Source organism: Pleuronectes platessa, chromosome 6, assembly GCF_947347685.1.
Source record: "Pleuronectes platessa chromosome 6, fPlePla1.1, whole genome shotgun sequence".
In the NCBI taxonomy this organism is placed as follows: domain Eukaryota; kingdom Metazoa; phylum Chordata; class Actinopteri; order Pleuronectiformes; family Pleuronectidae; genus Pleuronectes; species Pleuronectes platessa.
In genome coordinates, this window is record NC_070631.1 from 25,604,278 (window position 1) to 25,621,745 (window position 17,468).

Genomic DNA, 17,468 nt, shown 5'->3' on the forward strand with positions numbered 1-17,468 from the left:
TTGTCCAGTCGGGCTACTACAAGAAACATGGCAGGCTCTATAGAGAGGACCCCCGATGTAAATATAGAGTATTTCAATATAAAGGCCCATTCTAGGGTAAATAAAACAACAATTTGTATAATTTAGATGAAACACACTCGAAAACATCAATAGGATTATTTTATATAAAATGTCTGTCTTCAGATCTTTCACCTAAATCTTATACACTGGACCTTTTAAGGCCCAATCACAAATACAGGACCTGATATCACGAGTCAAAGTTCACCAAATGTTTTCTTCGCCCTCTTGCGCACATGGATTAGATGTGAAGGTTCGCCACTGAAACATTTGCTCATGTGTGACCATTCCCTTACACTGACCATTCTTTGCTAATGTGTTAGAATCTGCATTTACTGGAGAATGATGAGGATGACTGACTGGTGGGGCACTAGTGGTGGGAACACAGCTTCAGACCTTTCTATTTAAAGAGACTTCCTTCTATATTTAAAATAAATCGATAAATGTAGCTGCCCGTGGATTGAGAAAGGCACAGATAAAATAGGAAATGAAATGTTCTCACTCTTAATTACTAAATGTCTGCTTCAAAAACCAGGCAGCTCTCCTCAAATCAAATTTATTGTGGAGAAAATAAGGTCCGTTAAATGCCTGCCGAAATAATAAGTCATCTCATATTCGTCAGACAATGCTTGATCACTTTACCCTGTCGCCGGGGTGTGATTATTTCTAAAGATATATTCATAACAAACACTAGTCATGCTTTGTCTATACAACAGTTACAGTCCTGCCTCTTCCAGGCCACTGGGGGCACTATCTAGCAGTAACAACCCAACGCCCGTCGCGGAACTGTGCTTTTTAAATTCCGGTTTACCAGTGCACGCTTTCCTTCCGCGGTTTTGTGAAACGATCTTCATACGAGTGAGCGTCGGTGTGTTGAGAAAGAAGAAACAATGAGCAAAGCACACCCTCCCGAGCTGAAGAAGTGAGTTGTATAAATAAATATTTTCCCAGCAGCAGGTTTTGTATAGTTTTTGTTTAGTATTGTATAGTATTGTATATAGCCTTGTTTGCTAAGTCAAACGAGCTAATGCTAGCTAACCTGCCTGGACACAGCTCTGTATGAAATGCGAGCGTCACGAAAGAAAGCTAATGTTATGTTTTCTTTCCCAGGTTCATGGACAAGAAACTTTCATGTGAGTATCATCGAATACAGCAGACGGAAGGAGCATCTTCCCGGGTTTTAAATGGCCGTTGGACATGAGCTTCATCAGCTCAGTTGGTTGTGAGCCTCGGGGCTGCAGCTAACAAGGCACTGCTTAATATTCGTTTAGTCGTTAAAAACTGAACGTCTGAACGAATCGAATGTTCAGACGGACCAGAAAGAAAAAGCCCGAATGAATAAGGGGATAAATACCAGCTGCAGAGGCCTCCACACCGCCATTATTTCGGTTCTTTTGTTCTTTAGAGGACTATAATCAGTCTGCACTCTGAGATCCAAAGGTCCGCTGATATTTACAGCAGGACAGAAAAGCACTGGACTGACATTCTAGTTGGTGGAAGATGAGTAATCATAACAATTTTTGATTGACGGGGTTAATTCTAGTGGATATTTAATTGATGATGTGGAAAATAGAATCAATATTTATTTATGAAATAAACTGGACAAACTAAACACATTTGTAGATTTAATGACAACTGAAGGAGATCACAAGTTCTCTTTCATATTTGGAAGGGGAGGGTGACGGGAGGGGTATTAAGCTGAAACATGCAACTTTACCACTACATGTCACTAAATTCTACACACTGAACCTTTAACCTTTAGTATATACATTTTTGTAGATTGGTCGATACAATTCAAAGACCTACGTTTAAGACTATACAATGAAAACCCATTAAACAATAATAACAAAGAGAAATATGCACAGTGGCAGTTATAACCCGGTTACTTTACAACATCAGTTATATAACTCCTGATCATTGCTCTTAAGTATGTTGCCATTGAGGATCATTCCCTCAAAGTCTCGTCAAGGGTCGTGCAGCATATAAAGCAACTCTGAAAACATGCTGGTAGCTATGTTCATTGTTGGAATCTAATCTCAAATTAATGTGAATTAATCTATCCCAATACTTTTTCTTTGGAAAATTATAATTTCAGGACATGGCCACATAACAACAACAGGTACTCTTACATTTCAAAACAAAACGAAGAGCAGAAAGGGTTATATTTACTCCAAATAGCATTCTAAAGATTGAAACAGAAAATGGTGTGTTAATTTTCTATACATGGCAGTTATTTAATCGTTAACCCCAATGTGAAGAGCTTAAAAATAACAAGATGAGAGTAAACTTCTGATTTAAACAGACATAGTATATATTTCTCAAAGTTACCTCTCTTTCTGACTTTTAGTGAAGTTGAATGGAGGCAGACATGTGCAGGGCATCCTGCGAGGGTTCGACCCATTTATGAACCTGGTGATGGATGACTCTCTGGAGATGGGCCCTGGAGGACAACAGAACAGCGTCGGCATGGTGGTAAGTGGCTTTCCAGCTGTTAAAGTGCATATTACAGGAATGAAGTGTGCATAGAGATAACCAATATTAAAGGGCTATAATCCTGATTATTGCCTAAACACCCCAAACCACCCAGCACGAAAACAGTGGAGGAGTAAAGTATATCAGGCGTTGGATGCATTAGTTTGACACCATGTTGTCTGTAGTCTGCAGATTCAAGTTTAATTTCTTGAAATAGGTGTTTTTCACAGCAGACACTGGTGTAATTGATAAGACCAAAAATTGCTTTGTTCATTCATTAATGATTAATATCTCTTCTGCTCGACACTGTTAGACCTAAATGGAAAGCAGATGTTGTGGCAGCTGTTCTTTTCCTGCTGTGGAAAGTCAAAGTATCTTCTGTGAAAAAGGGGCATATCTGGGTTAAATTAGCCTGATATGGTTACAGCTAAAATGTCCAGGGTTTAAATGCTGACAAAAGTGAAGATATGGTACAGCAATAGGACGACCAATTTGAAATGTCATCCGTTTACTCAGAAACACTTCAGCATGTAAATAATATTAAATATAACTAGTCTCATTTCTCACAGGTCATCAGGGGAAACAGCATCATTATGTTGGAGGCCTTGGAGCGAGTATGAGAGAGGAGGACCTGGCTGCAGATGGAGGAAAGAGAGAGACCCACACCTTTTAACATTCTGTTTCTCTTTTAGTCTGTGTTTTGTTTAAAAGAGGCAGAGCTGATTGTGTCTTTGAATTATCAGATGTCTGCTTTCCACTGACGTTTTTTTTATTTTGAATAGTGTATGTTAATAAATCAGTTTTCTTTGTATTTTGTGTTTGTTGATTCAGTTTCGAATGTATAATGCATTACCACAACCACAGAATATTGTCTGAAGGTGTCTGTAAATCCTAATAGAATCTCACTTTGGCCATTGCTTTGTTTGTGATCAAGGAGACATTAGTTTATTAATCTGGATGCTCTTCCCGAGATCTGCAGACCTGCAGCTCAACTGCCTTTTTATTGATATAATTTTCTTAAGAGAACAAGACTTAAAACTATATACAGAATGTGAAAAGTTAAATGTGAAGAAGACAGACTGCCCTACAAAGGTTTAAAGTGAAACATTTAGATGAATATGAATGTATTGTTTGTGTCAGTGACAACCAAAGGCATTATGTTTCTGGTTTCTCTTATTCCTTTCTGTCCAACTTTTGTAAACATGATCTCAAGAACATCGTGAGAGATTTAAAAAATATATATATTTGATGCAGATATTCACTAGTCCCCAATGGGGAGCCGATGAGTATTGAGTGCAAAGAGCAAGGTTGCTGTGACCTCACAAAAACGAAATCTCAAGAACACATTGAAGGTTTTTTCGATAAACTGATGCAGCGATACAATGAACGAAGCTACAAACTGATGCGACAGGCTGTGATTTAGTGAAACAGTGGTGCATTGTTTGTGGGTGGGAGTGCCAGCCATGGACCAGTGCACTGATCCAGATACTGCCTCAACATGTTGACATTTTTGGGGAAGTGCACCTGCATTGGTGTATGGGATGCATAGTTGTTTCACTCTTACAACAAGTATGTACTAAGTCTTGTACCTTGTTGCCTTTTTCCCATTTTCCAATATTTTTTTTTTTTTGGTGAGTCAAATGTCGTGGAGAAAATTGGAAATTAATTGAGTTTATTCTAAAAGTGGGCTGTCACTCACTGTTATACTCTATTGCATGACTCGCTCGCGAACACCTGGTGATATTGTCGCTGCTGGATGGTGCCGGTGGATGTCTCCTCGCTTTTCTTTCTTTCCTTTTTATCAGACCAATGTTTTCCTTTTTATCAGACCAATGTATTGATCGGGACGTGGTCCACTTCACGGCAATAAATAAGATATAAAGGGTCATATAAATAACTTATGTACCCTTAATAAACTGAGTCAGTCAAGAACATGTATATATATATATATATATATATATATATATATATATATATATACTTTCAATGCTGAAGCAGGGCAGATAGAGGGCGCCGTCTCGACGGTGGACTTCCTGCTTTCACCGGACTCTTATTTTGAAAGGCGACAGACGTCATCGCGGACGACTCCTTGACGTCGTGTGCAGTCGCCGTTTGACGCTATGTGGAAAGTAGCAATGTCGGACGAGGTTGGGAAGGCGCTACAGTCTGTGGTGGAGAGGGTGAACCAGGCGGCTGCACGGCGGCTCAAGGTAACTGCAGCCCGGCGGGCTCCGCTCGGCGGCACCGCTGCCGTCGCTGCCACACTCGGGGGTCCGGAGGAGAGTGTGGCTGCGGCGGCACGACTCGTTATGTAAGGCAGCACCTCAACCTTCGGACGGGAGACAGCCGGGCGCGTGGCTGCACTAAACACCGTGCACGGCTGCTTGTGGCTCATCACACGCGTGGGAGCAGGTGGCACCTCGACGTGCCTGGCGGCTACCGGTGTGCAAGTGTTCCTGATGTGCATGAGACACAGGCTGATGTAGACCAGCCTCTCCTCCTCACACCACTCTGTGTGGAAGACAGTGAAGATATCAGCTTGTTCCTCCTTAAAAACAACATGGCATCACATGATATGTAGGTCAGAGCGTGGAGGAATGAGCTGGTTTGTGAGCCACTCGAGGACCGATGATGTGTCGCTGCATCGGAGCACAGCAACAGCCACAAACAATCCGCCTTCGTCATTTGTTTTGAAGGATCCTGTCCAGGCTGACTCACACTTCAGACCCCACACACTGAGCTCCTGCACTGATACAGCCGCTAAGAGCTGTAGTGATGCAGTGAGCCTCTGATCCAGTGATAGTCATATGGTGATCCAGGCATGCAGCCATCCAGTGAAACTGCAGTAAAGTGACAAAGTAATACAGTTATACAGTAATGCACTACTGTAGTAGTACAGGGGTTAGTGTTAGGGATGATCCAGTGGCGTTGTGATACAGCGATATAGTGGTGCTACGATATAAGAAATAGTGTTCCATTAAACCAGTGATCCAGTGATATAGTGATGCAATCGAAGAATGTGTGTGTTCTGTCCTTCCCCAGACGCTGCCATCCGTGCCTCCCCGTCTTGTGGCCGTCAGCAAGACCAAACCCCCGGAGATGGTCGTGAAGGCGTACATACAGGGGCAGCGTAACTTTGGAGAAAACTACGTGAGTGTGAAATGCTGCTGGTCTGCTTCACTCCAAATTTTCCAAATGTCACAGCATGAACGTAAAAGCTCCAGAGAGGAGCCGAGCTGAGGAATGTAAAGACTGACCCCATCCATTATCTCCTGCCAGGTTAATGAACTCGTGGATAAAGCTTCAGATCCACTGGTGGGTTTCTCCAGTCTACAAGGTCATGATCATTTCTTCCGACCCAAGTGTGTGCATATTTTTTAACGGCGTTTCTTGTTGCCTCATTCAGATTCTAGAATCCTGTCCAGAAATCAAGTGGCACTTCATCGGTCATCTACAGAAGAATAACGTCAACAAACTTTTGGGTGAGTGTGTGTCAGCTCTCCCGCCCTCGCTGTGAAGCTGGATATTCAAAGAAAGAAAACTACGACAACCACCTAGCACTGAGTCTCGTCTTTCTTTTCCCAGCTGTGCCAAACCTGTTTCTCGTGGAGACGGTCGACTCTGCAAAACTGGCCGATAAGGTCAACAGCTCATGGCAGAGGATCAGGGGAGCCAGCACCCAGAGGTTAAAGGTCATGTTGCAGATCAACACCAGTGGAGAACAGAGTAAGTATTGATTTGATCACAGATCTGTAACGTACGCACAGTCAGGTGATCTAACACAGTATATGTGACGTGGGTTGCAGGTAAACATGGCCTCCCACCAGAGGATACAGTGAATACAGTGAAGCACATTGTGTCCCAGTGCTCTGCCCTGCACCTCTCAGGACTCATGGCCATCGGGCGCTATGGCTACAACCTCACCCTGGGCCCCAACCCGGACTTTCAAGTACAAATAATATTAATATAACTTCTCCAAAACCTCAATTTTTCTTTCAATAATGAGTAAAAGCTTGCATGAACTAATCCTGCATTAATTCATCTGTTCTTTGGACCTAATCAGCTCAGGGCAGGTTGTTCTTAAAAGCAACAAAGACACACTGACTGAAACTAGTGACGAGCAAAGGGAGCCCCATGAGGCTTCGGATGCAGCAAGCACCGAGATCACAAGTTGTCGTTTACAGCTCAGCAACACTGGCATCGACTCCTATCACCAAAAGTTCTCTTGACATCTTCATCTGTGTCTTCTACATGTAGGGCACAACTTTTCAACCCTGAGATATTGGTTTTCTCCCTGTATTTTTTATTTTTAGCATACGTCACGTGATCTCCCTCCAGCTCATTTGGACATTCGACAGAGTTCTTACGAGGGGCTGACAGGAACAGCTCAGGGGAAAGTCTGAAGCCTCTCACTCTCAGCCCCTCTGGAGAATGTCACGAGATTATCTGGAGTTCAGGGCATGAATGAAAGCAACTTTAAATTTGTCGAACAAACAACCTATGACAGCTTATGCTGCCCAAGATATGTTAAGTGCGATTATTGTTATTGATGGTTTAGGCCCACTGACACTGAGTTTGGACTTCATTGAAATTTACTGCATGTCTTATCACACCATGTGTCAACTGAGAAAAGCACCTTTGCATGAGGGTTTTTCTCCTTTGTTCAAGAGGCGTGGTTTGAGAGCAGGACATTGATTATGTGTGAAAAATGTTTAATGCTTTTACTCAGAACTCTGCGCTTGCAGTCATATATACCCTGCTTGTGCTTTAATATCCTCAGCTGTTCTCTTTGTGCCCACACTGCTTCTGTACGCAGCTACTCAAACCAGGCTAACGCTCTTGCGTCCCCCACATCTTTATTACTACTTTGGCTACCGTCTATATGTTTTTAGAAAAACAACAACGCTGTCCTGGAGCAGGAGTCCAGCTGATCCCTGGTCAGCTTGTAGCAGCAAAATCAAGGATCAATGAGATTATGTAAACACTGTTGCTCGTAACTTTAAAAACAAGAAAGACACCGACCTGTTTCTTTCCACTCTGTACCAAAGAGAGGGCAGGTGAATTTTGTTCATAAACACAACACCTGACATTCTATCGGATTGCAGGAAATCTAAGCACAAGCAGGGTTTAGCTGCGTTTGAGCGACAGATTTTGAGTACAGGTGACAATTGAAGCTTTGGACGCTGCGGTCATCGTGTTTACCATTTGACATGAGCTCTGACAATCTTCTGAGCATCCGTAACATCCACTCATCTCAAACTAAAATAAATGACATTATAAATGTGCTTTTCTGAAAAGTCCAACTCCTCCCAGCTTACGCTCAACTCCAATCTGCAAAGTCATACTGGAACCAAACGGCAAGAAAAGGCAAATTATTTAAAAAACGAATATGCATTTTTCAACTGAAGACCAATCCCTCCAATTGTAATTATACAGATCAGAATCAGACTCCGAATCAGAAAGTATTTATTGCCAAGTAGGTTTACACCTACAAGGAATTTGCTCTGGTTATTGGTGCATACAATGAACATAAAAACACAATAAATACAACACACATAAGAAAAGCTATAAAAAGAAACAATATATATTTACTCACTATTTACTTCTTATTTACTCACTTTTTTCTAATATTTATACAAAGTAACATTTATTTAGACATAAACATATCTAAATAAAATATATATAATAGATAAAAGATGTAAAAACTGAAATGCAAGACAGTGAACAGTGTCAGATTGCAATATGCAATGTAATGCAGTATAATATAATATAATATATGTCAGCTGAGAGAAAGAAAACTACATACGGAGTCACTTACCATCACTGTCACCTTCCAAATCAACAGAAAATGTCCTGCTTAGTTTGCGTCATGGTCCCACTTCCACATCTCTAAAGGATCTGTGCAGAATAATATAATCACATGTTCTGAAATCTTGTTTTCAATTCAGTATTATAATCTATCAATATTCCTGTCTTGTAGATGCTGCTGAGTCGAAGGCAGGAGGTGTGTGACAGTCTGAAGCTGCCTCTGGAGGAGATGGAACTCAGCATGGGCATGTCCACAGACTTTGAGCATGCGGTGAGCATCACTTCTCATTAGCACTTAAAAATACCTTCTGCACACAAATCATACAGCAACTGTCGGGGATTTTATTTTTTTATATTTAAGAGTATTTGACTCTTATATGTTGAAATGTATAGGTTACCCTACCGGCTGGTGGATAATGGCTGGGCGAAAAGACGAGTATATCGTCTATCAGCAATTGGCTTAGTATTTGGCGGTTTTTGACCAACTTCTTGGGTGGGGGGTTTGCCATTTTATTTTGCTAGAACTGTATAAGTCTGCCTCCTCAAGAATTCATTCAACTCTATGAATAATTACCTAGGAATTGTCACTTATTACTCACACACACACGCAGACACACAGTGTCATCGGTTAAATCTGCAAACTCAGACAACATCACTTGGTCTTCACCATCAAAAATCAGTTATGAATTTAATTAATTATTTGCATATAGAGCAGCGAAGTGGGATTCAATCACTGGTCACAGGACACACACGTTGAGGATGCATTTTAAAGTCCCTGCAAGGAGTTTTTTTCTGCTTATGAAATCTTCATATGACAGTCATGTTGGAAAAGCCTGTGTTTACATTTGCCCCTGTCGGCTTTTCCATATATATATATATATATACTGTATACTTTACAGTTTGTCTTTGGGGCACTGTATGGAGCCTTTTAAAAGAATGTAAGAAGGTTTATAGTTGTCATTGCAACATGTGTCTATAAACATGCTTTCCTCTGATTTGTTGAAGATCGAGGTGGGCTCCACCAACGTGCGAGTGGGCAGCATCATATTTGGCAACCGGGATTATCCCAACAGTGCAGCAAACACTCCAAATCCCAGTCCAGTACCTAGTCCAGCTCCCAGCCCGGAGAAAACAACCAAGGCGGTGACCGAAGAGGCGGCCAAGAAGATGCAGCACCTCACCGTGTCCGAACACTGAGCAGATTCCACCTCCCGAAACACCTTTGAAGAAAGTTTCGAAAGAAAATCCTCTTCACATGCAGAAGGATCAGAGCAGTGAAGCCAACAGTTTCCACAGAGCCATGTGGAGTTAGATTGCAAAATTATTGCATCATTTTAAAGTGTATTTCTGAATCTTCCTCACTTTTCTGTGCCCTTCTTGCTGTTTTAAGCACTAAAAAGTGGCATACGCTACAGAACTAGTTTAACAGTTTTTTAAAAGTAGTGTGTTACTAACCTATAGTGCTCTGACTTCCCCTGTGTGGAAATCTCTCCTACAAGCCGCAAATCTGAAAACACAGCGACAGATGGTAAACGATGTACTCTTATGAGTTGTGGGATAGTGTGGAGATTTGTCTGTTGTTCTGGTGTGATATTTTCTACCTTTCCACCCAACATGTGACAGTGCTGAAACGTGCTCGGCTTAGTACATTGTCCCAGAGATCAGGAACCATGTACTGTTTTTGTTGTACAGGTGAAACAAAGACTTGCTTTAATAAATCATGTATCCCTTTATAATGACACAATGTGTGTGTTTGATATGGTTTTGTACTGTGTGCCAAACATGACCGATCTTTGTTCTAGACTGGAACAGTTTCAAGAGGGAAGCTAGAGAAGTGTTTTGTCCCTCCTGTGTTACCCTGTGTGTGTGTCTGCTGTGCTCCACTGTTGGGGATGAGAGGTGGCCTATGCAAAGAGGTGATCTTGTTTCAGCGTGTTTTTCAGTACACTTTACACTGCAGCTGTGATGGCATCTTCAAAGATGTCAAAAGGTTGGTGTATTTTTCTGTGTCGTGATTTAAAGAGAAGTCCATCAGCTTGCGGGTAGACGGCGGGTGCTGTCCGAACAAGGTGTGGCCTTGTTTAGTTTGGAACTTGGCCCCGAGGGAAGCCAAGCAATAAATTGAACTGTTGGAAAAAAAACTGCCATTTATTGTGTATTTCTTCAAGTTGAGGCAAAGTGGCACAAATGAGCTCACAGACAGTTTGTTTATTAAGAACATGCACGTGACATCTTGAAAAGCTGGAATAGTGATACTGTAACAACTTAGAAAAGAAAATTTAAACATTGCTCAAGGGCTGTTTTAAATCGACATTTAAAATATAGGACAAAAATTACCGTTCCTTCCAATTGACATATGCTCCCTCATTAGGAATCTAACAATTAATATGCTGTTCAGTATTGAGAAATACAAATGTCTCAAAACAATAAAACCCAGGCTATGACTGCTCCATAAATAAGTTGAAGGAAAGAAACTCGGTGACACATCCGAAACAAATGTAGAGACTTGCACATCATTTAGTCCATATGAAAGGCAATAGAAAACAAACAGGACAATCAATAAGCTCAACCTGTTATTTACAACGTTCATTAGAATCCTGCTAATCACAGGTGAGTATCACAAACTGTAACTACAGGCCGTGCTCTGGTAAAATGAGCAGGGACCTGGACTCTGTGGAAACTGTACAGGCAGTAGAGGGATGGATGCTAACACTTTATTTAAACCCCTGTTTCATATTGATAAGAAGTCAACATCTAATGGTTTACAATGCACTCTAATCAAAGCCTCTTCTGTGAAGTAATTGTGAGTGGTATACAGATAAATACTAAATGACAAGTTGACATATAAATGTGAGTTATTTACATCTGTTTACTGTGTTCATGTCATGTGGAATATTTATTTACAATTACTCCATAGTACTACAAACCATATTTTCGGATGAAGGCCACAAGATGGGGCTGAGAGCCCCTAGAGAAAAAATTTCAATTGATTCATGTTCTTTGGTCAAACTACCTCTAAGGTTCAGAATGAATCTTCAGGTTCCACATGTCATTGTGAGTTTTGATTTATAAACTCACCTGTGAAGGATGGACACACGTTTAAACTGTGTTATCATTAAAGATGAATAATCGGTCTATTCACCAGTTACATTTGCTTCACAGGAGATTTTAACTGTTCACCAATACATTACTAAAAGCTGAAAATGTCCGTGTATTCCAATATATTTCAGGCAATTATAAACCATTAATTAAGTATTTATGTTCTACTTATAAATACAAAATACAGGAGTTAAAGCAAAGTGTCAGAGCATGTACATTTGAGGAATCAAGGCCGGTATAATATTTGCATTGCAGGTATGAGCACAGCTAAAAGCTAATGTTAGCAAAATATAAAACTATGTGCAACACTAACAACAAACAAATAAAATCAGGAGTCAATAAATTAAGATGTTTTTAGACATGAACTCCAGAGGACTGGGTCCGGACTTTCTACAGAGTTTGCTGTTGCCTGTTCAAGACGTCAACACACCCTCTCGCTTGCGGTCAATCCTGTGGAGGATGTTCTGCCGTGTTCTAACATCGGCCCCTCCGACCTTATTCAACAGGGATAAGACGGAAGAACTCCGTAGAAACTTTGGAGGCTCTCAATCGGACATTAGCGCTCACAGACACAGCCCCTGTGTTCGGTGCATGTCTGAAAGCTGCTTTACTTGGTTATAACAGCTTTAACATTCTCATTGTTATACATCTCCTGCTGTACTGTATTGAACAGGGACCAAAAAATCGGACACGGACCAGTGATGAAAAGAAAGGCAGTAGGAATGGGGTTCTATTGTGTTGCTGCTAACAGAAGAACACCACACGGCTTAAAATGTTAGCAAGGAACAGAAAAAAAACAAAAAAAACAATGCCCCGCACTGATAACTGCTGGAATAAATTAGCATGTACCATTTATGACTGTTAGTAAGACTACGCGTCTTCCTCTGGATGTTTCTGTGGCTCTGTGGGTGGATGTCTTTCTGGTCCACTCAGTCAAGTCTGTCTTCTTGTGTTTTATGTTGTTTCCTGATGCTGCCCGTACTCACACACACGTTACACCAGTTTCTTGGCTTCAAAGAAGCCTTTGAGATGCTTCATCTGCCAAATCCCAGTGATGAGGAGGATGAGTGTTTGAGCGATGGACCACCACAGAACACGCTGATTGGTGCTCTCGCTGGTCATGCGGAAACGCTCCTCCCGATACTGGAAAAGACAACACAGGATGAGGTCACTGAAACCACAACCCCACTTCCTAAACTTATTTGTAAAGCTGTAATCTCAACATGACCTGGCCAAACGTGTGTTTCTTTTAACTGACCCTCTGGTAGTTTTGCTCCTTCTGGATCTGTTCAACCTGGTCCAGCAGTTGTCTCACTCGCAGTTGCAGCTCGGTGAGTTTGTCCTTAGCAGCGATTTCAGGGTAGTTGTTGGTATGTTCTCCGACCTGAATATCCAGATGCACTCTCTGCAACATCAGGCAAAACAGAAAGTGTCTTAATCTACACTCTCGAATTCTGTGAGCTTTTAAAGGAATGATAAATGGCTGATTGGAATATTCCTGTCAATGTTTTGTCATGAGGAGAAGACATTTCCCCTGGAACAAACAAAACATGGAAGGGCAGATTAATTGGTGCTGGCTCAGTTAGCTAAACCCCTAAGATATCCTTCATTGGTACAAAACAGCTGATTGGTTTTGAAAAAATATGATAGGGAACGTAATATAGATTAAAAATGTAATGTACAGAAAATGTTAAATGTAATGGTGACCCCCCCTCATTTGCTGAACAGCCTCTGACTTTTTTAATTTACAAGTGTGGAGAGTCGAGAGCCCACTCTCAGTTTTATTAGATAGATATTACAGAAAAAATACAACCATAAGTGTAACAAAATAGGCTCAACATCCAGACCAGATACACAAAATTATTAGGTTTTGTGAAAGTAAATCCAAAAGGTTTTTGAGTTCTGCTCCTAAAACTAAATACATACTGACTAACAGACAGATCTTAACCTTCATATTATAAATCAGGTCATCCTAGTACAAGTGAATTTGTTTTCTCATATATGAACAGAGGTCTCAGACCTGAGAACTCCCACAGAATAACAAATACCTGTATAAATGCTTATTATAGTCAAAAAGGTAATATTATATGTTTTATATGTCTGGTATTACAGGAAGATTGAGTAAACTTCAACAAGTTATATCAGCCAACATCAGGGGAAAATGATTAAATAAAAAATAAGGTGCGACAAACTCAATGTACCAAGTTTCAGACCTGGAGAAGTGAGGAACTGTTGAGTTAGAGTATTTATTAAGATAATTCCCTTCTTAAAAAACCAATAGGATTCTAATAGGATTCAGTTCTTAATAACTCCAATGCAGAAATCTAACTTAACTGGGAACGAGTTCTGCGGACAATTGAAATTGTGGATCTGCACTGGTGGACCATGTCGTATTCAAGTGGGACCCTTACTGCCAAGTATACTGGGTTTTAGTGTCGATGATTTGTGTACCTGTCTGTATCACACCACCCATTTTAGTCCTCATGTGTCTCTTGAATTCAATGTTATTAAAAGAAACACATCAATAAATATGTGCTGAAACTTAATGTGCCATAGCTATAAGATTAAGAATTAGACAGTAAGTCATGTTAAAAAAGATAATACTTAGGAACAAAACATCTCCATGAAGTGGTTTTGATTTACTATAAGTAAAAGTGATATCACAGTCTCCAAACAGCTTATTTCAGACTATCTGTTCCTTGTGTATGTTAATAAGATCATACACCACCGGTAATTTGTTTACGTTTCTTTAATTTTTCATGGAGGTATCATTTAAAGGCCTTGCAATCATGTTCATCTCTGAGTTCTTCCCAGGTGACACCTTCCTAACTCTCCTGTTAGCTGTGCTGCATGTGGTAGGAATATCGAGTCCTGATTGCCCCATGATTGATCCATCACATTATCATCTTTCTGACAAATTCAGTGCGCTAAAGTAATTCCCAGCAGAAACCTCTCTACCTTGATGCAACCAGGGCCCGAAGCGGAGCAGCCAGAGTAACTGGAAACACCAGTGTGGGTGTGACGGACCATTCGAGAGAGAACAAAATGCCTCTCACTAGAAGTCTGCAGCTCTTCATACTGAGCAGACCCTGCTACATCCAGTGTCCAAATGTGATCAAACTGACAAGTACAATGCCTTCATAGCCTCATCCAGCTGTTGGTTGGTCTGGAGGTTTTGTAAGCAGGATTACACAAAAACAACTGAACACATTACCACAAATCTTGGTGGGAGTTAAGGAAGACCCAGTTAAATATTGCCGCTGATCCAGATTAGGCAGCAGATCCAGGATTTCCCCCCCTAATTAACTTAACATTGCGAGATAGGCATTTTCAATTCATGGATCTTGATATAAAAAAGCAGGCACATTAAGGCAACCGATGTCTATGAGTGTGTGAAATTTGGTGCATCTTGATTGAATTTAAGGGGACTGTTGGCCTAACCCTTGGGAGAGGTATGTGTCTCTGGCCTAATTCTGCACATATGTCTTACTCCAGAGCTGCAGAATTTAGCATATAATTGAGTATTTATAATCATTTCTCTCCTTTCAGTCCAACAGTGCACTTTACCGAGTCAAATTCCCTGTTTGTGCAAACTTACTTGGCCAATAAACCTGATTCTGAACTGGTCAAGGCAGATGCAGAGTGATTTTAACACTACTTCAGCCTGAGGTGCACATTAGCCTTAAAACTAACCTGACCAGGGATGGATACGTTTCCATGATAACTCCGCTTATCAGACTAATCTAACCCAAATTTGACATGGTTTCCTAAAGATAAGTCTGATTTACTCAGTGAGCCCAACTTAATGACACAGCCCTCAATCAGCACATTTAAAGACGCTGCACTTATTTCTCAAAGTCCCAGTTTGAACATGTAAAATATGAAAGTATGGTCAATAGTAATCAACATTTATGTGAAACATTTTGAAGTAAAATAACTGATCAGGTACAATGAAATGAAAATAATGATTTTGACCATACCAGTTTTCCACCTGCAAACAGAGCCATCTTGGTGGAGTTGGAGTGCAGACAGATCTGATGTTCTCCAGGAGTGTGGGAAGTAAAGGTAAACCGTCCGTCTGACCCATACTGACGAGACAGGATTATCTGGGGGAGAGGTGAGAGAAGAACCTTAAGATTGCATTCATATGTATGTGGGTGTGTTAGACGTTACTACCTCCTCTGTCCTGACCTTTGTATCTGGATCCTTGATCTCCACATGCATCCCAAGGCCGGGGGTGGCTGGGAGGAAGGAATTGGTCTGTTTGTCCCACAGCTGAGTGCTGTATTTTCCTGTCAAACAGCAAAGAGAAACAGGTTTTCAGAAAATAATCAAAAGAAGTTTCCGAATTTATCGCAAAATATTATGAGTTGGTTAATTGAGATGGTGGCAACCAACATCAAGGTGCAGACCACAATCTGCCTCTTCTTCCTTACTCAGGATTTTCTTTCCTCTACTTCTCTTGGTCCATTCTCTAGTCAGCTGCCATTATAGTACATGATGATGGGATTAAAGTAGCGTCCATCAGAGCTCGGACAAAGGAAATGTGAAAGTGTGTATTATGTGTCTATCCACATCAAATTTTTCATCTCTCCCAAACATATTTCAAGATTTTTCATTACTTCTCTGCTTCTCCACTCTGGCCTTTTATGCACAACTTGAAAATACATACATGTCTTGTTATTTCAGAAATTGTTACGGTATAAATATTAATTATAATAGCATTAAAAAAAACTAATTGAAGTGTACATTTTACTTACATTATGTGTACAAAAAATGATCTGACAATACATGGGTTTTCATCAACTGTAAATTATCAATATCGGTACCAGTTTTCAAATGATCATACTGGACCTTGGAATCATAATTTTATTGGCAGGTAAAACACAGAGGCATTTAATAAATAAAGATTCTATACACTAACTGAAAAACCTCATTCCATTTAGATGTATATTTTGATCAACAGGCCTCACCATTAAGTATTTGAAAACAGACATGCAAAACGGGTATTCTAGCATTAACATAGGTTTATGATCTAAATATATCCACTTAAACTTTGTGTCTATCCGTATTGTGGATGACAGACACACAGAGTAGTGTGGGGGGTGCAGACTCATATGAGTGATAATAAATTTGTCTATGAGAAACTCTTACTCATCACTATCATTGACGTGAATATGATGTTATCAGAGTAAGGGGGGAAATCCTGCTTATTTAAATTTTTCCTACACTGCTATCAGCTCAACCACATCATTTTAAATTCAACTTTATTTGTACAGCAGCGAATACTGCAGAGAAACGAGCATTTCTCACAACGAGCGAGCACTTGGGCGACTATGGAGAGAAAGAACTCTGAACTGGAAGAAACCTGTAGACTCAATGTGGGCGAACATCTGCCCCGACCGGTTAGGTGAGAGAAGAGAGTGGAGAGAGTGGAGGAGGAGGGGACCATGAACCGTTTGGGAACTGTCATGTTTAGCTCCATCAGACTGGTTATTATCATGAAATCCACAACAGTGATATGATTAATTTTGTGCCTAGCGTCTATTATCACAGTTGTTATTCCGAATATGAAGCCATACAGTCCGGTGTAACGCTGTCCCTCAATGGGAACATCACTGTGAAGTGTTAGCGGGTAGACCGGCAGCTACAGACGCCATTAGGAAACTCTCCTTGTGCCTTTTAAATATGTGTGTTTGCTGCTGCCACATTCAGAACCGCATCTTTCAGCATCTGTTCGCGTGCAGGGCTAATGAGTTAGCATCGTCCAGTTAGCATCTTACCGATCACCATGGTCTCGTCTGGAATCTCCTCAATGAAGCATTTCTTCTCCGTCTCTCCTATGTGGAAGTAGAGCGAGGAGGTTGGGTGAACCCACGCGGACAGTACTGACAGTAGGAAAAGTGCTGGGAGCATCTTGTCGCCTCCTTCTCTCAGAGACGTGTGTATATGCTTTCGCTTTGAGCACAACAGCACAGGAAGCGCCACTGCTGCAGACGGCTGACGTCATCTCCTACTGCGGAAGAAGGAAG

General features: G+C 40.9%; 3 protein-coding genes across 4 annotated transcripts; 2 read left to right on the top strand and 1 right to left on the bottom strand.

Annotated features, from left to right (window-relative positions):
- Positions 1–842: 842 nt before the first annotated feature.
- Positions 843–3,340, top strand: snrpg (small nuclear ribonucleoprotein polypeptide G). Its single transcript, XM_053425196.1, has 4 exons — positions 843–979; positions 1,168–1,190; positions 2,405–2,529; positions 3,099–3,340. Exons 1-4 carry the CDS (start codon positions 948–950, stop codon positions 3,147–3,149), a joined length of 231 nt encoding a protein of 76 aa, XP_053281171.1. The 5' UTR covers positions 843–947; the 3' UTR covers positions 3,150–3,340.
- Positions 3,341–4,602: 1,262 nt separating this feature from the next.
- Positions 4,603–10,081, top strand: plpbp (pyridoxal phosphate binding protein). 2 transcript variants are annotated; one of them, XM_053425942.1, is made up of 8 exons: positions 4,603–4,739; positions 5,572–5,679; positions 5,809–5,844; positions 5,936–6,011; positions 6,115–6,255; positions 6,336–6,478; positions 8,510–8,608; positions 9,343–10,081. In XM_053425942.1, exons 1-8 carry the CDS (start codon positions 4,650–4,652, stop codon positions 9,532–9,534), a joined length of 885 nt encoding a protein of 294 aa, XP_053281917.1. In that variant the 5' UTR covers positions 4,603–4,649; the 3' UTR covers positions 9,535–10,081. The 2 variants fall into 2 exon arrangements, with proteins under 2 accessions (XP_053281917.1, XP_053281918.1); XM_053425943.1 differs by lacking the exon at positions 4,603–4,739 and adding an exon at positions 5,052–5,387.
- Positions 10,082–10,530: 449 nt separating this feature from the next.
- tmed4 (transmembrane p24 trafficking protein 4) lies at positions 10,531–17,442 on the bottom strand. The gene is made up of 5 exons (XM_053425944.1): positions 17,220–17,442; positions 15,628–15,728; positions 15,417–15,542; positions 12,695–12,841; positions 10,531–12,579 (listed from the first exon to the last, which is right to left on the bottom strand). The coding sequence occupies exons 1-5, from the start codon at positions 17,350–17,352 to the stop codon at positions 12,430–12,432; spliced, it is 657 nt and encodes a 218-aa protein (XP_053281919.1). The 5' UTR covers positions 17,353–17,442; the 3' UTR covers positions 10,531–12,429.
- Between the last annotated feature and the right edge of the window lie 26 nt (positions 17,443–17,468).

What these genes read in the sequence shown, in the direction of transcription:
- tmed4 (XM_053425944.1), bottom strand. Translation starts at nt 17,352, where the DNA reads ATGCTCCCAGCACTTTTCCTACTGTCAGTACTGTCCGCGTGGGTTCAC. An exon ending in TCAAGGATCCAGATACAAAG is followed by an intron (nt 15,543 to 15,627) that starts GTCAGGACAGAG and finishes CCTCTCCCCCAG; the next exon opens with ATAATCCTGTCTCGTCAGTA. An exon ending in AGGAGCAAAACTACCAGAGG is followed by an intron (nt 12,580 to 12,694) that starts GTCAGTTAAAAG and finishes TGTCTTTTCCAG; the next exon opens with TATCGGGAGGAGCGTTTCCG.
- snrpg (XM_053425196.1), top strand. Translation starts at nt 948, where the DNA reads ATGAGCAAAGCACACCCTCCCGAGCTGAAGAA. An exon ending in CACCCTCCCGAGCTGAAGAA is followed by an intron (nt 980 to 1,167) that starts GTGAGTTGTATA and finishes TTTCTTTCCCAG; the next exon opens with GTTCATGGACAAGAAACTTT. An exon ending in AGAACAGCGTCGGCATGGTG is followed by an intron (nt 2,530 to 3,098) that starts GTAAGTGGCTTT and finishes CATTTCTCACAG; the next exon opens with GTCATCAGGGGAAACAGCAT.
- plpbp (XM_053425942.1), top strand. Translation starts at nt 4,650, where the DNA reads ATGTGGAAAGTAGCAATGTCGGACGAGGTTGGGAAGGCGCTACAGTCT. An exon ending in GTAACTTTGGAGAAAACTAC is followed by an intron (nt 5,680 to 5,808) that starts GTGAGTGTGAAA and finishes ATCTCCTGCCAG; the next exon opens with GTTAATGAACTCGTGGATAA. An exon ending in TAACGTCAACAAACTTTTGG is followed by an intron (nt 6,012 to 6,114) that starts GTGAGTGTGTGT and finishes TTCTTTTCCCAG; the next exon opens with CTGTGCCAAACCTGTTTCTC.